General features: G+C 42.7%; 1 protein-coding gene across 5 annotated transcripts in view; it reads right to left on the bottom strand.

Moving 5' to 3' along the window:
- Nucleotides 1-18,846, bottom strand: part of KNTC1 (kinetochore associated 1) — an 88,246-nt gene that overhangs the window by 22,042 nt on the left and 47,358 nt on the right. For 4 of the 5 annotated variants that reach the window (XR_014519477.1, XM_083476635.1, XM_083476637.1 and 1 more), the window contains 19 exons: nucleotides 17,962-18,067; nucleotides 17,472-17,606; nucleotides 16,891-17,013; nucleotides 16,632-16,701; nucleotides 16,479-16,546; nucleotides 15,362-15,606; nucleotides 15,029-15,201; nucleotides 14,771-14,871; nucleotides 14,082-14,223; nucleotides 12,485-12,541; nucleotides 10,994-11,157; nucleotides 10,192-10,296; nucleotides 9,822-9,950; nucleotides 8,955-9,071; nucleotides 8,205-8,314; nucleotides 5,185-5,395; nucleotides 4,385-4,474; nucleotides 3,868-4,039; nucleotides 1,643-1,701 (listed from right to left, as the gene is read on the bottom strand). Coding sequence is in view for 4 of the 5 variants with exons in the window: in XM_083476635.1 (XP_083332761.1) it covers nucleotides 1,643-1,701; nucleotides 3,868-4,039; nucleotides 4,385-4,474; nucleotides 5,185-5,395; nucleotides 8,205-8,314; nucleotides 8,955-9,071; nucleotides 9,822-9,950; nucleotides 10,192-10,296; nucleotides 10,994-11,157; nucleotides 12,485-12,541; nucleotides 14,082-14,223; nucleotides 14,771-14,871; nucleotides 15,029-15,201; nucleotides 15,362-15,606; nucleotides 16,479-16,546; nucleotides 16,632-16,701; nucleotides 16,891-17,013; nucleotides 17,472-17,606; nucleotides 17,962-18,067 (2,377 nt within the window). In the remaining variant the exon portion in view is untranslated. Of the gene's footprint in view, nucleotides 1-1,642; nucleotides 1,702-3,867; nucleotides 4,040-4,384; nucleotides 4,475-5,184; nucleotides 5,396-8,204; nucleotides 8,315-8,954; nucleotides 9,072-9,821; nucleotides 9,951-10,191; nucleotides 10,297-10,993; nucleotides 11,158-12,484; nucleotides 12,542-14,081; nucleotides 14,224-14,770; nucleotides 14,872-15,028; nucleotides 15,202-15,361; nucleotides 15,607-16,478; nucleotides 16,547-16,631; nucleotides 16,702-16,855; nucleotides 17,014-17,471; nucleotides 17,607-17,961; nucleotides 18,068-18,846 lie in introns of all 5 variants that reach the window. The other variant, XM_083476634.1, reaches the window with a different exon arrangement.

The raw sequence follows: 18,846 nt of genomic DNA, 5'->3' as shown, positions 1-18,846 counted from the left end.
CCCCTCCCGCCGCCAGCCTTCGGGGCAGCCTTCCAAAGGCTGGCGGTGGGGCAGAGAGCCCTCCTCCCGCCGCCAGCCTTCGGGGCAGCCTTTCGAAGGCTGGCGGTGGGGCGGGGAGCCCTCCTCCCGCCGCCAGCCTTCGGGGCAGCCTTCCAAAGGCTGGCGGTGGGGCAGAGAGCCCTCCTCCCGCCGCCAGCCTTCGGGGCAGCCTTTCGAAGGCTGGCGGTGGGGCGGGGAGCCCTCCTCCCGCCGCCAGCCTTCGGGGGAGCCTTTCGAAGGCTGGCGGTGGGGCGGGGAGAGCTTCTCCCCGCGCCAGCCTTCGGATGGCTGTCCTGAAGACTTGCGGTGGGAGGAGGGTTTTCCTTCCCACCGCCAACATTCAGAATGCTGTTCTGAATGTTGGCGGTGGGGAGGAAAAACCCTCCTCCCACCGCAAGCCCCGGGAACAGAGGAGAAGCGCTGCGCTCCTTCCCCTCTGTTCCCGTACCTGTCCTGAAGGCTTGCGGTGGGGAGAAAAGCCCTTCTCCGCATCGCCAGCCTGGCAAGCGGTTTCCATAGGAACGCATTAATTGATTTTCAATGCATTCCTATGGGAAACCGTGCTTCGCAAGACGAAAAACTCGCAAGAAGAAAAAACTTGCGGAACGAATTAATTTCGTCTTGCGAGGCACCACTGTATTTGCATGCCACACTGCAGGCAGACATGCCATCCCTCAAGAAGTCCAGCACAGCCACTTTCTCTTCCAGTGTGGGAACACGTCTCTGCTGTTTAGGTTTCCCATCCATTGAGGAGGAAGCTGCCTTATGTTTGGGGACCAGGCTCTCAGACTGAACCTCTGCTTACTTTCCAACCACCTTCTCCATGCTCAATGACCATCTGCAAGTGCTCTCCAACTACCTCCCCATTGCTCTCCGTGCTCTCGCTCAGCCCACTCTCTGTCTGACCACACTCAAACACTCTCCTGGGGTGAATGCAATGGCTGATAGGCTTGCCAATAATTTTTCCTGCTCTTCCGCCCCCTTTTGACATTTTTCTTCTGTTTCCCCCCTATTTTTTCCATTATTTTCTATTTGTTTGTTTGTTTTTCAGACATGCACGTAAGATTACAATTGTGTTAAGTAAATTGAGTGTAAATTGCAGGCTTTGGCTTCCAAGCGGTTTATGGCTTAGTGCACTAATACTAAACACCTTGAATTGGGGAGAGGATATGAAAAAAGGATCTTCTAGATAGGTCAGTTCTATACTTTCCACCTCACTCTCTCACCATTTGGTCATATTCTAATGTAGCCAAGGAATAAAACTCAGACGATACTGATGAAGGGGCTGGCTTGAGTGTCTGGGGATACCATTGGTTTAGACCCCATCTGAATGGCATCCCTGAATGCCCTTGCCACTCTCTCCTGTGGGGAAGGAGTAAGTCTGCCCCAGCACCTGGTGTTTAGAGGTAAATTGCCACTGTGCATGGAGGGTCCATTTACCAATTATGAGCCACCTTTAAAAGCTGCTGATATGCCTGCCTTTCATGAATTTACCTAATCTGCTTTTAGAAAGATGCCCCCTCAGTTTGTGTTGCGTTCATCTCATCTTGCAACAAGCTAATTCCACAAGTTAAAACAAGATCAAAAGTATGCTCATCATTACCTTCAAAAGTTTGGAGATCAAGAGAATTTTTGGGAATGATTCCTCACTGAGCTCTGGATCTACAAAAAGAAAAGCCATAAATGATTTTCCAAATGCTATCAGTAAACAGAAAATGGCTCTTACCATGGATTTTGAGAAGGTTTGAGAAGCAGACTCAAGGATATTCAATTGACAGGACAACTCCTCCTCCCACTGACTGAGACAGGCTGAGCTCTTTCACACGTTTCGTCTCCCCAACCAGGGAGAGAAGTGATCTTGCCTCCAGATCAACTGGCAGAGCTACGGATGACCCCTCAACACTAACATTTTTATGGCACAGCACCACAGAGCCATGCCAATTATTCAAAAAAGTATAATAATAATAATAATAATAATAATAATAATAATAATAATAATAATTTTTATTTATATCCCACCCTCCCCAGCCAAAGCCGGGCTCAGAGCGGCTAACATCAAATGTATAACACATTAACATAAAATCAGACAATCAATTAAAATACATCCTCAAATCAGATCAGGATCAGAATAAAATCCAATCAGATGGCAACCCGCAGGTTAGGGTTGGGGACCTTAAATGCTCACCAGGCCCAACTGTTTGTGCTGAACTTATATGGGCCTGTGAGAAAAATTGGGAGGCCACTTTCATGCAAGTTCTTATGAAAGGGGAGAGGGAGTCAGACTGAACCCCGACCAAAGGCCTGGCAGAACAGCTCTGTCTTGCAGGCCCTGCGGAAAGATGTCAAGTCCCGCAGGGCCCTGGTGTCTTGTGACAGAGCGTTCCACCAGATCGGAGCCACAGCCGAAAAAGCCCTGGCTCTAGTTGAGATCAGCCTAACCTCTCTGTGGCCTGGGACCTCCAATATGTTTTTGTTTGAAGACCGTAAGGTCCTCCATGGGACATACCAGGAGAGGCGGTCCTGTAGGTACGAGGGTCCTAGGCCATATAGGGCTTTAAAGGTTAAAACCAGCACCTTAAACCTGATCCTGTACCCCACCAGGAGCCAGTGCAGCTGGTATAGCACCGGGTGAATGTGATCTCGCAGCGAGGACCCCATAAGGAGTCTCGCCGTGGCATTCTGCACCCGCTGGAGTTGGGGGAACTTTCCGCAGGGCCCCATAGGCTTGCCAGTGCAGTGCTTTTTTTTTTAGAAAAAAAGGTGCTGGTACTCACCATTAAGTTGTTACAGAAGTGCCACATTTTAAACCACCCCCCTAGAGTGCCAGTACCCTGTACCTGAGTACCCCCGGGGGGGGGAGCATGGGGTGGGGAGACAGAACACATCAAAGAACCCTGCCTATCTGAGTCAGTGGGAGGAGTAATCCTGTCAATCAAATATCCTCTCGTCCACACCTGCAAATGTACCTTTACCATCAGCCTAAGGATGAGCAGCTGCAGGGAGCTTGCTTTCCTGCCAGAAAGAAGACTTGCAAACATACTGTGCGCAGTTCTGCATGTCTCACCTTAAAAAAGTAGAATTGGAAAAAGTACAGGAAATTGCAACCACAATTATCAAGGGGATGGAGCAACTCTCCTATAAGGAAAGGTTGCAGCACCGGGGACTTGACAGAAAAGGAGAATAAGAAGTAGCATGATAGGTTATAAAATTATGCATGGCACAGAGAAAGTGGATAAAGAAAAGTTTTTCTCCCTCTCTCATAACACTAGAACTTGTGAATGTTCAAATGAAGCTGAATGTTTGAAGATTCAGGACTTTCCCATGCAGTGCATAGTTAAACTATGAAACTTGCTCCCACAGGAGGCAACAAGGACCACCAGCATGAGGGCTTGAAAAGACGACTAGACAATTTCATGTTGGCCATTAGCCAGGAGGGCCATGCTCTGCCTCCCCACTTGGACGCAGTAATGCTTCTGAATACCAGTTGCTGGGAACTCCAAGGAGGGAGAGTGATCCTGTTTGTGGGTTTGCCCAGTGAGAACAGGATGTTGGACTGGATGGACCAGTGGCCTGATCCAGGAGGCTCTTCTTATGTTCCATGAACAGAGTTCACTTCTCCCTGCCCCACATTCCTTCCTACTCCCTTTCCTCTTGTGTCTTGTAAGACTGTAAGGCTGAGGGCAAGCTACTTTTAAGTTAATGATTGCTGCCAGCTGTTCTGGGAGCTTTTTTCAGCTGAGGAAAGCAGGGAAAATACTTTAAATGCATCTCTCTTCATTTAAGGTTTAAAAAGTGGTGTTTTGTTGTGTGTGTTTTTTGCAAACTTACAAATGATTTTCCAGAAACACTGCAATGTTCTAAAGAAGATCAAGTGGAAAGGCAGCCTGGTTTGAGCAGCTGGTGATAAAGGAATAGCCTGTTCAAAGGCATACTGATGTTCCAGATCTCCAGGAGTGGAAGTTCTTTTATAGGATTTCAGGAGTTTTATGAGCTTCAGGGCCTAGAGGGACAAAGACAAAATGCTCATTCCAGAGCTGGCTTTTAAAAGATAAATATACACACCCTGGATTAAGATTCAGGCAGGGCGACTGAACAAATGTCGTTACTTAACAAATTATTTAAGAAGAATGCCTGTAAAGTACAAACTTTTCAAATGGACTAGCAGTACGACTTGTTTCTGGTAACAAGTATTACTTGAAACTTCTAGGTGATTCTAGAGGTTCTCTTCAAAATGGATTATATATGCAGCACTGGGTTAGAGTAATCCATAGTTCATCAAACAGATCCCCCATCTAAAAGCCAGATTGCAATTCCGTAAGTTAATTGGCTCAGTTCATTATCTTACCTGATTCAGAGAGATGCCTGCTGCTTCCACACCAGCCTTTTCTATGATTGTCAGAAGACTTTCAATCCTTTCATAGTCATATGGATCAAGCTGTTCCAGGGATTAGAAGCAAACAGGAAACAAAAACACAGAACAAACCAAAAGGAATGGATAAATCCCAGAAGATAAAGCTCATAAAAACAAATACACGTCAAGCTGCTGAGGACAGAAACAAAGCTCATGCTCCCTCCACTCAGTGACTCTGCTGTCACAAACATGAATGCCCCTTGCTCTTCCCCTGCTGACCTTAACCATGGATAGTGATAACCAGGTTCTCTCATAACCAAGGTTTGCTAACCAGATTCAAACCCTGGTTTAGATAGAACAAAGTTAAATACTAACCATTCCAAGGTCAAATTCACATGCAGCTATTAAGTGCATGCAATGATCACATGCGGCAGGGACAGTAAATTGAGCACAACTTGTGACTCTTGGAGACTGTAATGTTGGGCATCTATCTTCTGTAATGAAGTATTAAATAAAAGTTAGTTGCTCTGGAGGTACTTTCCTGAGATGGGTCTAGCGGGCTGTCATAATCTAGTTAAGAGCAGGTTGGTCTGCGGGTGGCCTCATCTTAAAAGCGGTGGGGTTGAAACTAGACAGTTTCGGCCTCTTACTTCTAATTAGTATGAAAAATTATTTGCAAAAAACTGTTAGGCTTAATCAGTCCATCCTTCTAATTAATACTGCCCTATTCCATACAATGGAATAGAAACTGTGGAATTTAGGTTTGGGGGATAAACATAGCCTGTAAGTTTTACCTTGTGCAACATTACACTGAGGCTTGTAACCAAGTCCGCAGTGCTTTTCAGAAGAGGGATTGTTTCTGCAGCTCTGGCCACTACCAATGCATGAGGAGTCTGCTTCCCAGAATGCCCCCCCAAATACCCTTCAGCGTGACTCATGCTAGCATTCTGGAGGTGTGTTTCAATGCAAAGCTGCAAAGCTGAATCAGTATCCAACTGGAAAGTGCTGAAAAGAAAAGAAAAAAGCACATGGAATTGGAGGGATACAACAACAAAAAATATGTATCTTTATTCCTAAAACCAATGATTCAGTCAGGGAGTATGTTCTGAATACAGTAAGAGTTGGGAATATTTTTCTGAGCATCTTTTCTATTGTACATTCATGATGATTTGGTATCAGAGCAGTTATACACAATTCTATTTATTTATTTATTATTAAAAAGTGAATTTCACTTATATAAATAATTAAGTTAGAAATAACAGCCAATCACAAACAGCTTACATAAATCAAATTAATTTAACCACATCCAAAATTAATAAATTAAATCTTAACTTCCAGTGCAATGCATACAGAACAAAGAAATGTTCCATTGACTAAAAAAATACTTCTGGGACGTTAAGCTTAATTACAAAAAAGGAGGCAGGATGTTAACAATGGAATCAATAGTCAACACACAATCTGGAAGATGGTGTCTAGCCTTAAAGTTCATTTTATCAAAGATGTATTTAATATGGAGAATTAGGTAAAGGTAAAGGGACCCCTGACTGATAAGTCCAGGCACAGCCGACTCTGGGGTTGCGGCGCTCATCTTGCTTTACTGGCCGAGGGAGCCGGCGTTTGTCCGCAGACAGCTTCCGGGTCATGTGGCCAGCATGACTAAGCCGCTTCTGGTGAACCAGAGCAGCGCATGGAAACACTGTTTACCTTCCCGCCAGAGTGATACCTATTTATCTACTTGCACTTTGACGTGCTTTCGAACTGCTAGGTTGGCAGGAGCAGGGACCGAGCAATGGGAGCTCACCCCGTCGCGGGGATACAAACCGCCGACCTTCTGATCAGCAAGTCCTAGGCTCTGTGGTTTAGACCACAGCACCACTTGCGTCTCATGGAGAATTGGCACAGTCCAAATTTTGCATTTTCAAAAATTACTAGTCTGTTTTAACTTTAATCATGTTTCTGGTGAAGTAGTCAAACTGAAAGAGAAACTCAGGTGATATCAGATCATCATACAACTCATGGTTAAAAGGCTATATCTAATTTGTAAGCAGCATTACAGTGGTACATCTGGATACAAAAGGGATCCAATCCGGATCCCCGTTCACATCCTGAAGCGAACGTAACCCGCGTCTGTGCAGGTCGCGATTCGCCGATTCTGCGCATGTGCATGACGTCATTTTGACCGTCTGCGTATGCGCGAGCGGCAAAACCCGAAAGTAACGCGTTCCGTTACTTCCGGGTTGCTGCGACGCGCAACCCAAAAGCGCTCAACCTGAAGCACATCTAACCCAAGGTATGACTGTACAGCAATTCCAGAGAAAGGATATGATAGTAATGAAGTTCCATTTTCAATAACTTTTGCGCCTGCAAAAGTTTCAGGGTGGGCATATTGCTTCATTTATCACTGCATGACCTGTAACTTCCTTTTTTTCTTTTTTTTTAATAGATATTTATTGAAGTTTCAGAAATTATATAAAGAAAACAAACAAAACACAGACAAAAAACAAGTATAATTTCGATCCCTTATTTTCTTATACCTTACTTCGCTGACCTCCTCCTACTTCCCCTTTCTGTATTCCAATTTCAAATTATTTATTCAGCAAGTCCTCTCCCTTAATTTCATTTAGTTTTTAACCTTTCTTTTCTTTTAACTTAAACATTACTGCTGTAAACCACTTAGTTTCTAAACCGTCATCATTCTAACATTCATTACTTTTACAGTATTTCTCAGCCCTTCCTTCAATTTATTTTTGATAACCTTATCATCGAACTTATACACCAGTTCTTATTCTTAAAACGTTTTTTCTAAGGTCGACCAAGATTCCCTTCCACGAATTTCCCAATTTATATAACAATAACAAACGAAGTAAAAAACGAAATAAATTGTAATTATGAACCCTTTGGATTCCCAAACTCCACCCCCCCCCCTTTCCCGGTTTCAGCCCCCAACAATGTCCATCAGTCTTAATCTACTATCAGCCTGGAGATTTCACATCCGAGGCACTTAATTGTCTCTCTGTTCCTCTCTGCCGGTCTTTTTGATAGACCTTGATATTAAACACCAAATCTTGGAGAAGCTCCGGCCCAACAGGGTCCATGTTTTTTCCAGCTAGGCCTTCATACTTAAGAGTAGAGCCTATGGGGTGTTCCATTTCTTGTTTCTTGCTCTTTTCATGACCTGTAACTTCCTGCTGAAATCCTGTCATTTTTTTTAACAACAAATCATATTTTTTTTAATGGGGGGGGGGGTGTGCTGCTTTTGTTGTGCTAAAGTGCAAGAGTGGCCCCTCCAGATGACAAGAATACAGTAACACTGAGGAAGCTTTGCAAAGCAAGTAGTAACATGGAAGGATGTGTGGACAGTCTAATATAAATCCAGCACTAATGAAGAGACACAAGAGCCTAAGAATAGCCCAGATGGATCAGGCCAGGGGTCCCTCTAGTCCAGCATCCTCTTCTCCCTGTGGGAAGGGAAATCTGAGCACTCTCTCCTCCGCCTTCTGTGCTATCCAGCAACTGGTATTCAGAAGCATGACTGCCTTCGACTGTGGCCAGGAGCCACTGATAACCTTAGCAACCATGAAATATTATTGTGCTAATGATGTGTTACAGAACACATCTCTTTAAAAAAAACCAGTTCAGAGGGCCTATTAGGCAGACATTTTATTTATTTTATTTCATAAAATTTATATACCACTTGATTGTAAAATACACATACCTCAGAGCAGTTTACAAATGATATTTCTAAATTATTTTAACAAACGTTTATGGAATAAAATGGTGTTTTTATAGCAAGAATGATATTTAGCTTTCTTACCTGCAGTATTTTAGTATGAGATCTGTATCCACATTTGGATGCTGTGCCAAAGTTCTTAGAAGCTCTTTCTTCCTTACTGAGGGCATTCTAAATAAATCCTGGAAAGAGATCTATAAACAAAATGCCAAATTTAAGAAAATGGAAGTGGTGGAAACACCATTGCCTGATGAAGAACAGAATGTCTCTCTCCCCTCAAGTTCTTCCTCTGGAGCAGCTCCTTCTCCACTACTTGTTTGAGCTTCACACATCCACTTCTCTTTTGGCACAAAGAATTGATCTAAGCTTCCTTGTCTGGAGCGGAGTGCTGTTATGGACATGCCTTTAGGCAGAGGGCGTCTTAGGAATCAGGTGGGTTTTAGCCAAATTTGGCACCTGGAAGTTCTAAGCAGCCCTATCTCTCCAATTTAAAATTATATCAGCAACAAATGCTGCAACTCATTTACTCTGGAGCATGCACAAGGACTTAAGCAAAACAACTCTAGAGTAAGTGTACTGAAGGGTAAAGTAAATGTTACATGTTTCTGGCGTTTGTGCAGCAGTGGGTGGTCCAGTCACTCATTTTACGTCATGAGCAGATTACAAAAAGTCACCAAACTTCAACAGAAAATGTGCAGCAGCAAGGTTTGGAGGAATATTTATCATCATATATATGTGCAAATATTCTCTGGTCAAAGAGCCAATTTAAGAATCAGCTCCCAGGAAATGTAAATAAACTATTTGATCCAAATTCAAACCCAAAAAAGTACTCACACCAAGTTTACCAAGCTGAATACCCCATTCAGCATCTGTGATTAATTCTTCAAATGCTTGTTTCTCGTTTGTCTCTTCATAGTGACTGGCTAGCTGCACTCCAACAAGACCAACTGCCTGTTTGTGGGGGAAAGAAATAGTAATGAAGAAAAACACAAGTATACTTGCAATCATTCACAAAACCCTTCAGGTATTTTTAAAAAGGAGCCTCCTCATGCTTTTGTATCTTATTGCTTATGCTATCATTCAATTAGACTTTTCTCATATTATATTGGTTTTTATTTTTCCTTAACTATCTAATCAATGAATAAAAACAAAAAAGGGGAAAAATATATCTCTGCAAGAGATCACATCAATCTGTAGTGCAGTATCATATGCTGCAAGAGTAGATAAGTCTTCCAACAAATGAACAATTGGGGGAGATGTAAGTTCCTTCCAGTGTCATGACGCCAGCCTTTGGTCACCAACAGAGCACACAAAGCCCACTAAACCATGGCATGACCACTAGGTGGTGATAAGAAGCATATGTTTTCGCTTTGAAGTGATGTTGCCCAGTACGTTTAAACTTGGGGAACGCTGGTTCATTAAAATTAACCAGAATTCCTCTTTACATCCATTCTCAGGGGAACCCTGATTTAAACAGTCATTTATGATCTTGGCTAAACAAATCATTATTTACAAATGGAAGCAGATTCTTCAGATCTCATCTTTGCAGCTGTGCTGGAGAAGGGGAGGGAAGCGCAAGAACACAAGAACCGCCTCCTGCATGTGGCCAGAGGAATCCTGTTCTCACAGGGGCCAACCGGACACTCATGGGAAGCCTAGAAACAAGGCATAACTAACTGAAAAATGTTTTAAACAACTTACCAGAATCTTGCTGTAATTCTGTGACATGTTATTTATGACGTCCCAGAGCTTTTTAAATACATCATCTTTGGACAACAAAGTGCAGTAACCCAGTGCAAGGTTGTGGTCTATCAGGTGGCTGTTGAAAACCTTTGGGAGTGGAGTAAAAATACTTTAAAGTAAGCTCTTTTTAAAAATAGTCTGCCTTAATTTAAATTTTCTGTAAATCAGGAAAGGATGTGGACCTTGGCAAACAAAGGGCACCCCCCCCCAAGAAAGTTCTCCTGCACAAGCATCAACAAATGAACGGGAACTGCAAAAGAGCTAAGGAGAGGAAATCGGGTGCCCTGCAAAGCCATTTCGCCCTCACAATACATGCTTATATGCTCACCTTGTGCAACAGGCCCATAATGATGCTTTTAATTAGTGAAGCAGATCTTTGAATCAGTGTTAAGAAGAATGTTCTGGCATCATCCAGTGTCTTCCGGTCATACAGCTGATGGACAGAGAATAATATACTGGAACAATTTTGTTGCTATGAAAACATGTGTCATATACATTACAAGCATCACAAACAAGAGCCAAACATGGCAAAGCTGTTTGGCTCTTAGGAGCAGAGCCTGAGCTGTAGTGCAATTGGACAGCAGCCCAGTCAGATCACTGCACCCAGCTGCTTTAAGTAATATCTTGCCCTCCACTCACACACTCTGCAAACACCTTCATAGGCAGGGAACTAGGAGGAGTAAAACTAGACATAACCCCACTCACACACTCAGCAATTACATTAATGTCATTTCTATGATGTAAATAGCAAGTGTAGGGGAAGGGGTCTTGATATAGATCAAGACCATGGTGGCGGCTTTTCATCTTTTGCCTCCTCTGCAGTATTGATCCAGATAGAAGGCCCTATGTCTGTTATTTGCATGGGAAGGAACACTTATGGATCACAGTTATATAATGGCTGCCACTGGCACAAAATGCAAACCTTACTTCCCATGCAAATAGGATATTGCCAGGTGCTTGATCCAAGACTACAGCCGGGGCACAGAGTCCAAGCCTCACTACTGTCACCATCCCCGACCTGCTATGTATATTCACACAATCAAGTAAATGGTGACCTATCCAGTTTGGCCTTAGGCACAAGCCTAAAGTAGACCTCACTAGAGTAGGTTCCTTACAGATCCAGCACATACCTTTTCACACAGACTAATTTCCATGCTGTTTGATGTCATATGCTGCAAAAACGACCCAAAAGCAGAGGCAATTAGCCCCAAAGCCAACTCTAATTGGCCAAATTCTTGTAAGCTGCTGAGCAGAACAAAGATGGGATTCCTGCATGATAGGCAAACATCCATTCCTAGAGGGGAAAGTTACAGAATGTTGTAAGAATGACAATTGGGCTTAGATTGGAAATTATGGATTTGTAGGGCACACTGTAGGGAGCTAACTTGGCAAGGTACCCACTGAAGAAAAAACGGGGGGGGGGGGGTCAGTCAGTGGTAACACTCCTGATTGACTTCAGCGGATCTGAAACCAGAACCAAAAGGCAGAGGAAATAAAGTGCAAACAGCAATCAACCAGTAGGCACACTCTGATCAATGTCTTCCCAGAGGTCCAGCCCGCTGAGCATACACACAGGTATGTGTGTGCAGGATTGTAGTCTAAAGCTACTCCCACCTGGACTATTTCAATGCGCTCTACGTGGAGCTACCTTTGAAGGTGACTACAACTAATCCAGAATGCGGCAGCTAGACTGGTGACTGGGAGTGGCCGCCGAAACCACGTAACAGCAGAATTAAAACACCTAAATTGGCGCCCAGTATGTTTCCGAGCACAATTCAAAGTGTTGGTGCTGACCTTTAAAGCCCTAAACGGCCTCAGTCCAGTATACCTGAAGGAGCGTCTCCACCCCCATCGTTCAGCCCAGACACTGAGGTCCAGCTCTGAGGGACTTCTGGCAGTTCCCTCACTGTGAGAAGTGAAGTTACAGGGAACCAGGCAGAGGGCCTTCTCGGTAGTGGTGCCTGCCCTGTGGAACACCCTCCCATCAGATGTCAAGGAAACAAACAACTATCTGACTTTTAAAAGACATCTGAAGGCAGCCCTGTTTAAGGACGTTTTTAATGTCTGGTGTTTTATTGTATTTTTAATATTTTGTTGGGAGCCGCCCAGAGTGGCTGGGGAAACCCAGCCAGGTGGGCAGGGTATAAATAATAAATTATTATTATTATTATTACTACTACTACTACTAACAAGCATCCATGCCAGGATTCAAGTAACTGAGCAACTATCTCCCCATATGCAAGGGCACTCTGGACTTGTATTTTAATCTATAGGCAAATATAAGAAAAGGCCTTAGAAATGACATTTGCACAGACATTTTGTTATAATGCAGAAAGGAACACTTTTCTAAAGCTCTACCAGCTTTAAAACAGGTTGTAGGGGCTAGGGCAATCTGTGCTAAAAAGGGGTTTAAAAATCCTACAGGTCATATTGAAGCCCCTGAGCATATCTAAAGTAACTATTTGAATTGTAACCTAATCATTTATTCTTGAACAGATTGTGTGAGTCAAATAACTAGTCAAAACTAGTTAAGCAACACTATGCCTTTCTACTTCTGGACTACTAAGGATTTAAATATATACTTTTGTCCCTATAGCTGTAACCATTTTTTCATGCAATACCTTTTTTGAATGGACAATATGCCAAACTGTTTGAGTCCAGAGGATACATCTTCCAGTCTGCAAAAGAAAGGTAGCAACTGTATCCAAATACTTTGGTACACCGTCAGCAGTTAAGATAATAATCCTCCTTCTCCAAATACAGTGGATGCTCAGGTTGGGAACGTGATCCGTGCGGGATGCACATTCACAACCCACAGCGGTGCGCCTGTGCACGCATGGGTTGCAATTTGGTGCTTCTGCGCATGCGCGACCACCAAAACCTGGAAGTAATCCGTTCCAGTACTTTCAGGTTTCAGTGGTCCGCAACCTGAAAAAACGCAACCTGAAGCCTCTGTAACCCGAGATAATGGGGCCTCCAAAAAAAAATGGGGCCTCCAAAAAAAAAGTTCATAATCCCCAAAAATGGGTTGTAATCCAAAAAAAGTTCGCATACCAGGACACGCACTTCCGAGTTTGATGTGTTTGTAATCCAAAACGTATGGAAACCAGGCAGTTTGCAAACCAAGGTACCACTGTAACCATGTTAGCAAACCCTGAAGCTTGGATGAATTAGATTGGAACCATCACTTACAGTTTATGGAGTTCAAAGGCTTTATTCATACAGAAACTATTTACAGGATGAGTGGAAATAGATGAGAAATATCAGTAAATCAGATTGTGCAAGTTGGAGTTAACTCTTTATTAGCAAAACCAGATGTGCACAAGAGTGCCGGGCCTAATGAGCACAGCAACACATCTCCGGCAGGTCCTGCCCCTATGAACCAGTTGCAGAGATTGAAGATCCCTGCCTCTCCACAGCTGTCGAAGTCCCCTCCTCTCCAGGGTCCCCCCCCCCAAGGAATCAGAGACTACATCTGTGTGTCGCCAACCTCACCTCCACCCTTTTTCTGCCTCTTCTGCTTCTGGGAGACAAGGGTGGAGGGGAAGACACCTGTCATCAGCCAGCCTCATCTCTGCCTCTTGGTCTCTTCTCCCCTGCTTCATTTTCTGCCCCCAATTCTGAACCTCTCTGCCAGCCTCTCCCTGCTCACGAAGCCATGTTCCCTCTTCAGCTTCCGACACCTCCTTTCCCCAGTCTTCCACACTTGACGACTCCTTGCTGCCCTACCACCCTTACTTTCTTCAAGTGGGGAGGGAGAGAAAGCGCATCTGCACTTGCACATCACAAGGCCATCAATTGCTACCACTAATGGCAACTGTGTACCATCTCCATAACCGAGGCAGGTGCAACATATGGACAGACACACAAGCACTCCACACACTAAATAAAGCCACAACAACAAATAAAGAACACAGTTCCACAAGATCAACAAAGCATCTCCTCCAGTTAACTAACCAAATGCTTGTGTCACTATTCAGTCACGACTATTGACTAACATGTCCGATATTTTAACCCTGAATAGCGTAAAGGTGAACTGTAGGGATCTAAAGGGTTTGAATATTACCAATTTAGCTAGCACAAAAAAAGAATAACACAGAGTGAGATCAGGCATTGAAGAGACAGGGAAGGGGGGGGGATAAAGTGCCAGAATTCCCTAAAACAGTAGTTCATATGAGAAAAGATTGTGGAAATTAAGTTTAAGCCACCAAAGGTTACCTGCTTGGGTCACTAGAGATGTAGCAATTTCATATGCAGAAGGCAGCACAGAGGGCAGGTCCAGAAGTGCTCCATCTTCAGTGAAAAAGTCATTGAACATCCACTCTACATAAGAGTCTTTATCAGCTCCAAAATAGGTTGTCTAAACAAAAAGAATTAGCTATCATTTTTGTCAAAACTCCACAAGAAAAGCAAGATGAATGAAGTAGGGAGGGCACAGATATCTTGCTGGGTCCTTAACTGTCCCTCCCAAGGTGGAAGGGGGAACAGACAAAAAGGAATCAGTCTAGTGTGTGAAAACACCTGCGCTTGGCTCTTGTTCATAAGGTTGTAAATGGGTGGGGCTCTGAGCACACAAACACACAGCTGAAAATGGTTAAGTGGGAATCCATATTCTCCTCCTGTTTACCCCTGCGTCTGTTGTTTCTACTGAAAGTCCTTGGGGGTAAGACCCTGTCCTGTGCATAGCTGTCAACGTTTCCCTTTTCTTAAGGGAAATTCCCTTATTCCGAATAGGATTCCTCGCAAGAAAAGGGAAAAGTTGTGTGAAATGTCATGTATTCAAATATTGCCATACAAAGCATCTAAACACATCCTTACTGCTTTTATTTTAGTACAACAGGGACAACTTTGATTATTAAACTGAAGAGCAAGATACCATGAACAGCAAATACTTTATTCTGCATTACCACTTTTGATATAAATCCATAGTCCTCAATTTGGCACTTTCCATAAATTTCAAGGGCAAATGAGGTATATTTGCAAAGCTCCAATGCATCTAAGATCAGATCTGTGAAGAGAGTGTGAATGTTTTAAATATATTTTACCTTTAAAAAAAATACAAGAGCTCAAACAATTTTTAAGAACTCTTACTCATTTAATGTAAAAATGAATGGAAGAAACCATATTTTTTTCAGAAGATAACAACATGTGAAGTTATTCATTACCTGGACTGCAAATAGTAACTGCTTGACATGCCATTTCATTGACCACAGCTGGAAGATTTAATCCTTTTGGCATAACCATCAGAGTACTAGAACCCAGCATATGACAAAGTTTTTGACATGCTAAGAACAGCAACTGTCCTGTTTGTTCATTAGGATGATCTTCATGAAAATCTCTTTAAGGACAAAATTTTAAAGGAAAGGATTAAGGTGAGTACAAACAGACGCAAGATGTCAAAAAATAACCTCAAATAAATATAATTAGTTAATACAGCATGCAAAACTCCAGATTGCACAGTGACTGGTAATGGCTAAGCCCAAATGTATTTTTTAAACCTGCATATATTTAGTGCCTCTTCAACTTTTCCAGCATCTAATGCTCTCAGAACCAGTTCTAAGGCCATCTCATGCTTGCTCCTCTGCAGAAGCAAAGCCAGTTTGTCAAGCTTCACATGGGACAACTGTTTCTTCATGCTGATATCTTGTGAACTGGACTCTTTTCCTTCAGTTTTCTCAAGGAGCTGAGCTACTAATAATTGATTCCAATGACCTCCGACCAAAGTACAGGTATTAAAATTCTCCTAAACAAAAAGATAAAATAAGAGGGTGAAAGGAAAAATATGAAAATAATAGAATAATAGAATTGCGTAGCTTCACGTCCAGCTTCGCCCCCATGGAAACTGTGTTTATTTACAGTGCTAAACACATACTTGCGCTCAAGTTCATTCATAGGTGATGAAATGTACACACTCCACTGAGAAAATAAATGAGCCACCTCATAGTGTGCAGAATAGAGCTCCATCAAATCCAGTTCTGACTCTTATGGAACTAGCAGTGATTCTCCAAGTATGCCCCCCCACAAAGCCCTGCTATCAGAGATGCTTTGACTCCTTGATGAGGAGCCTGTGGCACTGCAGATGTGGTAGGACACCAATTTCTTCCAGCCCCACCCAAGATGTCCAATGGTCAGGGAAGATGGGAACTGTAGTCCAGCAACATCTGGAGGGCCACAGGTTCCTCATCCCTGCTTTAGTGAAGTACTGGAGGTTGAACCCGGAACCATGTCCATGGAAGCTTGCAATTTTACTACTGAGCAATGCCATTCCCCAAATCCCTCAGGTTAGAAAGTGAAGAGGTTTGGTTCAATCATATTCAGTGATTTTCCCCAAGGGGGGACTCAAGGGTACGCCAGTACCACCACCTCTTTTTTTGGCTGTTAAAAGTGTGGCACTTACTGGAAAAACTTCATGGTGAGTATCAGCACCTATTTTTCTAGAAAAAAAGCACTGATCATATACATATATATGAAAATGATGAATTCACATATATGTGAATGATGAATGTGAGTATTTTAAAGAAATACACATACATTATTACATTTCCCCTCTAAATAATTACATTCACCTCAACCTAGAAAGCACATTAAAAAAATTCAATGCCTTATGATCCTTACCTGTAAGGCTGCAAGAGTTTTAAACAATTTAAAGTTTGTTTCATATTCCTCTTTTTTCAAAATATTTTCTGTCCAAAAAAAAGAGTGGGTGAATAAGAGTGGATATTGGATGGTTTATTACAAAACCTAAAACACAATAAATGCAAGATTTACCTTTCTGACAACAACCAAGTAGGAATTCAAGGATCTCCCCAAGAATTTTTTTAATATACAGCTGCATTTTCTGTTGACAGTGGAAAGGGGACAGGAAAAAGAAAATGTGAGAATACTCCCATCAACCTCAAAGAGCAAGATTTTACTGTTAACATTTGAGAACAGCATTGTCCTTTTAACAGAGAACATGTTTGTTTGACCTCTCTTGGGGGATAATAACTTACACATTATCAGCAGCAGTCAGTTTCATGGAAGTTACCTTTTCTTCAGAGTCATCTGTTTCTTTCTCTAATGTCAGTCTTCCCCATATCAACATTTTATCTGCAATTTCCACAGCTTCAGCAGGAGGCAGTGTTTTTAATAAACTTATAATATCATCCCCCTGAAAGCATACATAAAGTGTATTAATTCTATGTTCAGTTCACAAACAGCTTGCCGTGGGGCACAGAGATCTACTGTTCAAAAAACACATCTGGAGACCCCTTTGGCAATGTGGCACTAGTTAAATTCTAGTTAAGTTAGATCCAGATACATTGGCAGCTGCCTTATATTAAGTCAGCTCTTTGGTCTATCTGGTTCAGTACTCTCTCTACTGATTGGCAATATGGGGGTTTAGATCCTACTTGGAGATATCAGGGATCAAACCTGTGCTCTACCACTGAGCTATGGACCACTAAGTAAGATTGTGTTAATTATGTGAATTATTTCTACAATAGTTGCTAGTTGTAGAACAGCTAGCTGCTGTAGAGCACGTAACCTAATATAATTAAATATGAAGTATTTCTAATGGACAGTTAAATGGACAAGAAAAAAAATGTAAAGAATGAGTATGGTTCACACCTTTTCTTTATCAATAAGTTCCACAATCCTCCAGACATAGACATCTGCAGTGGGCAACATATACGCATTTACTATTTTCAAAGCATCTTCTAAAGTAGTATTTGAGTCTTGTTGTAGAATGTACTTTACCAGCATCTGGAAACAGACACAAATCAGTACACTATAATGCATAATACAGGCTTCCACAACCTCGGCCCTCCAGTTGCTTTTGGCCTACAACTCCCATGATCCCTAGCTAGCGGGACCAGTGGTCAGGGATGATAGGAATTGTAGTTTCAAAAACATCTGGAGGGCCAAGGTTGAGGAAGCCTGACATAATATATTCATCACAGAACATAGTCTCTTGCATATAAAGTTAAATTTTAATATGCATAAACCAAAATTGGCATATGAACAAAGGCTGTAATCTTGCAAACAATGACAGCATTCTTCAACTCAAATGATTGGGACTTATTTCTGTACATTTTACCAAAAAAGGGGCCCCACTTACCATCATCACTTGTTTATCATTTAAAAGATTGGTGTCTCTTATACCATAATTCCGCAAAAGTTTCTTCATTTCCATTAGCCTATAACCTTCTTGCAGAAGCTTCACCCTGCAGATAAAGTGTGCCTGCACTTACATTTCAGCTTCTGACAAATTGGCAGACTAATCTAATAAGCTGTTTCAGTTGCAGAAATACCACAAACAAAAGTTTGTGCCAAAGCAGCTAGAACATTCCCCAAAGGGGGCCAACCCCATATATTTCTGTCCCACTTGCAGCTTAAGCCATCTTCCCTCCCCCTCTCACAAATAAATGATTCACAACAGTGCCAGGACAGGGAACCAGTTCTCATGGGCATACTTCATGAGACCATATGCCACCAATGGGCAGGGCCAGGGCAGAGCAAATGCCTGCAATGACAATTAGCTATGTACTAGCCATGCAAAAGTTGGGGGCTTCTGCACTCTCCCTCTGGCCATCTCTCATTTCCACTAGGCAAACGTTTGTGAGTGTATAGTCTGGGGAGAACCACAAGGCCTGGTAGACCACATTTGTTCTCTTGTCCTGAACTTCAACACCCCTGTATAATGGTACAAAATTACCCGTATGAATTACAGCTAAAACCTAAGGCTGCTCTAGCAGCCTCTCACTCCTGTCTTTGCACAGCTAAGCTGTGTAAGACATGGGAAAAAATAAGTCCAAATGGCTTCTGTTCTACCAACATTCAGGGACAGGATTTAAATTCAATTCCCTCCCCACCCAATTAAAAGTTCAGTCCTGGGAGAGCAAGCATGAAGATACTAAACCGGTTGGGCAGCTGAGAGCAAGAAGAGGATGTGAGCTATTCAGTGAGAGAGTACATGTTTTGCATGCAGGAGGCCCCACATTTG

Source organism: Podarcis liolepis, assembly GCF_965112155.1.
Source record: "Podarcis liolepis genome assembly, chromosome: 15".
Lineage (NCBI taxonomy): Eukaryota > Metazoa > Chordata > Lepidosauria > Squamata > Lacertidae > Podarcis > Podarcis liolepis.
The sequence above is the reverse complement of the archived record's forward strand: the minus strand, read 5'-3'. Positions and strand labels throughout refer to the sequence as shown.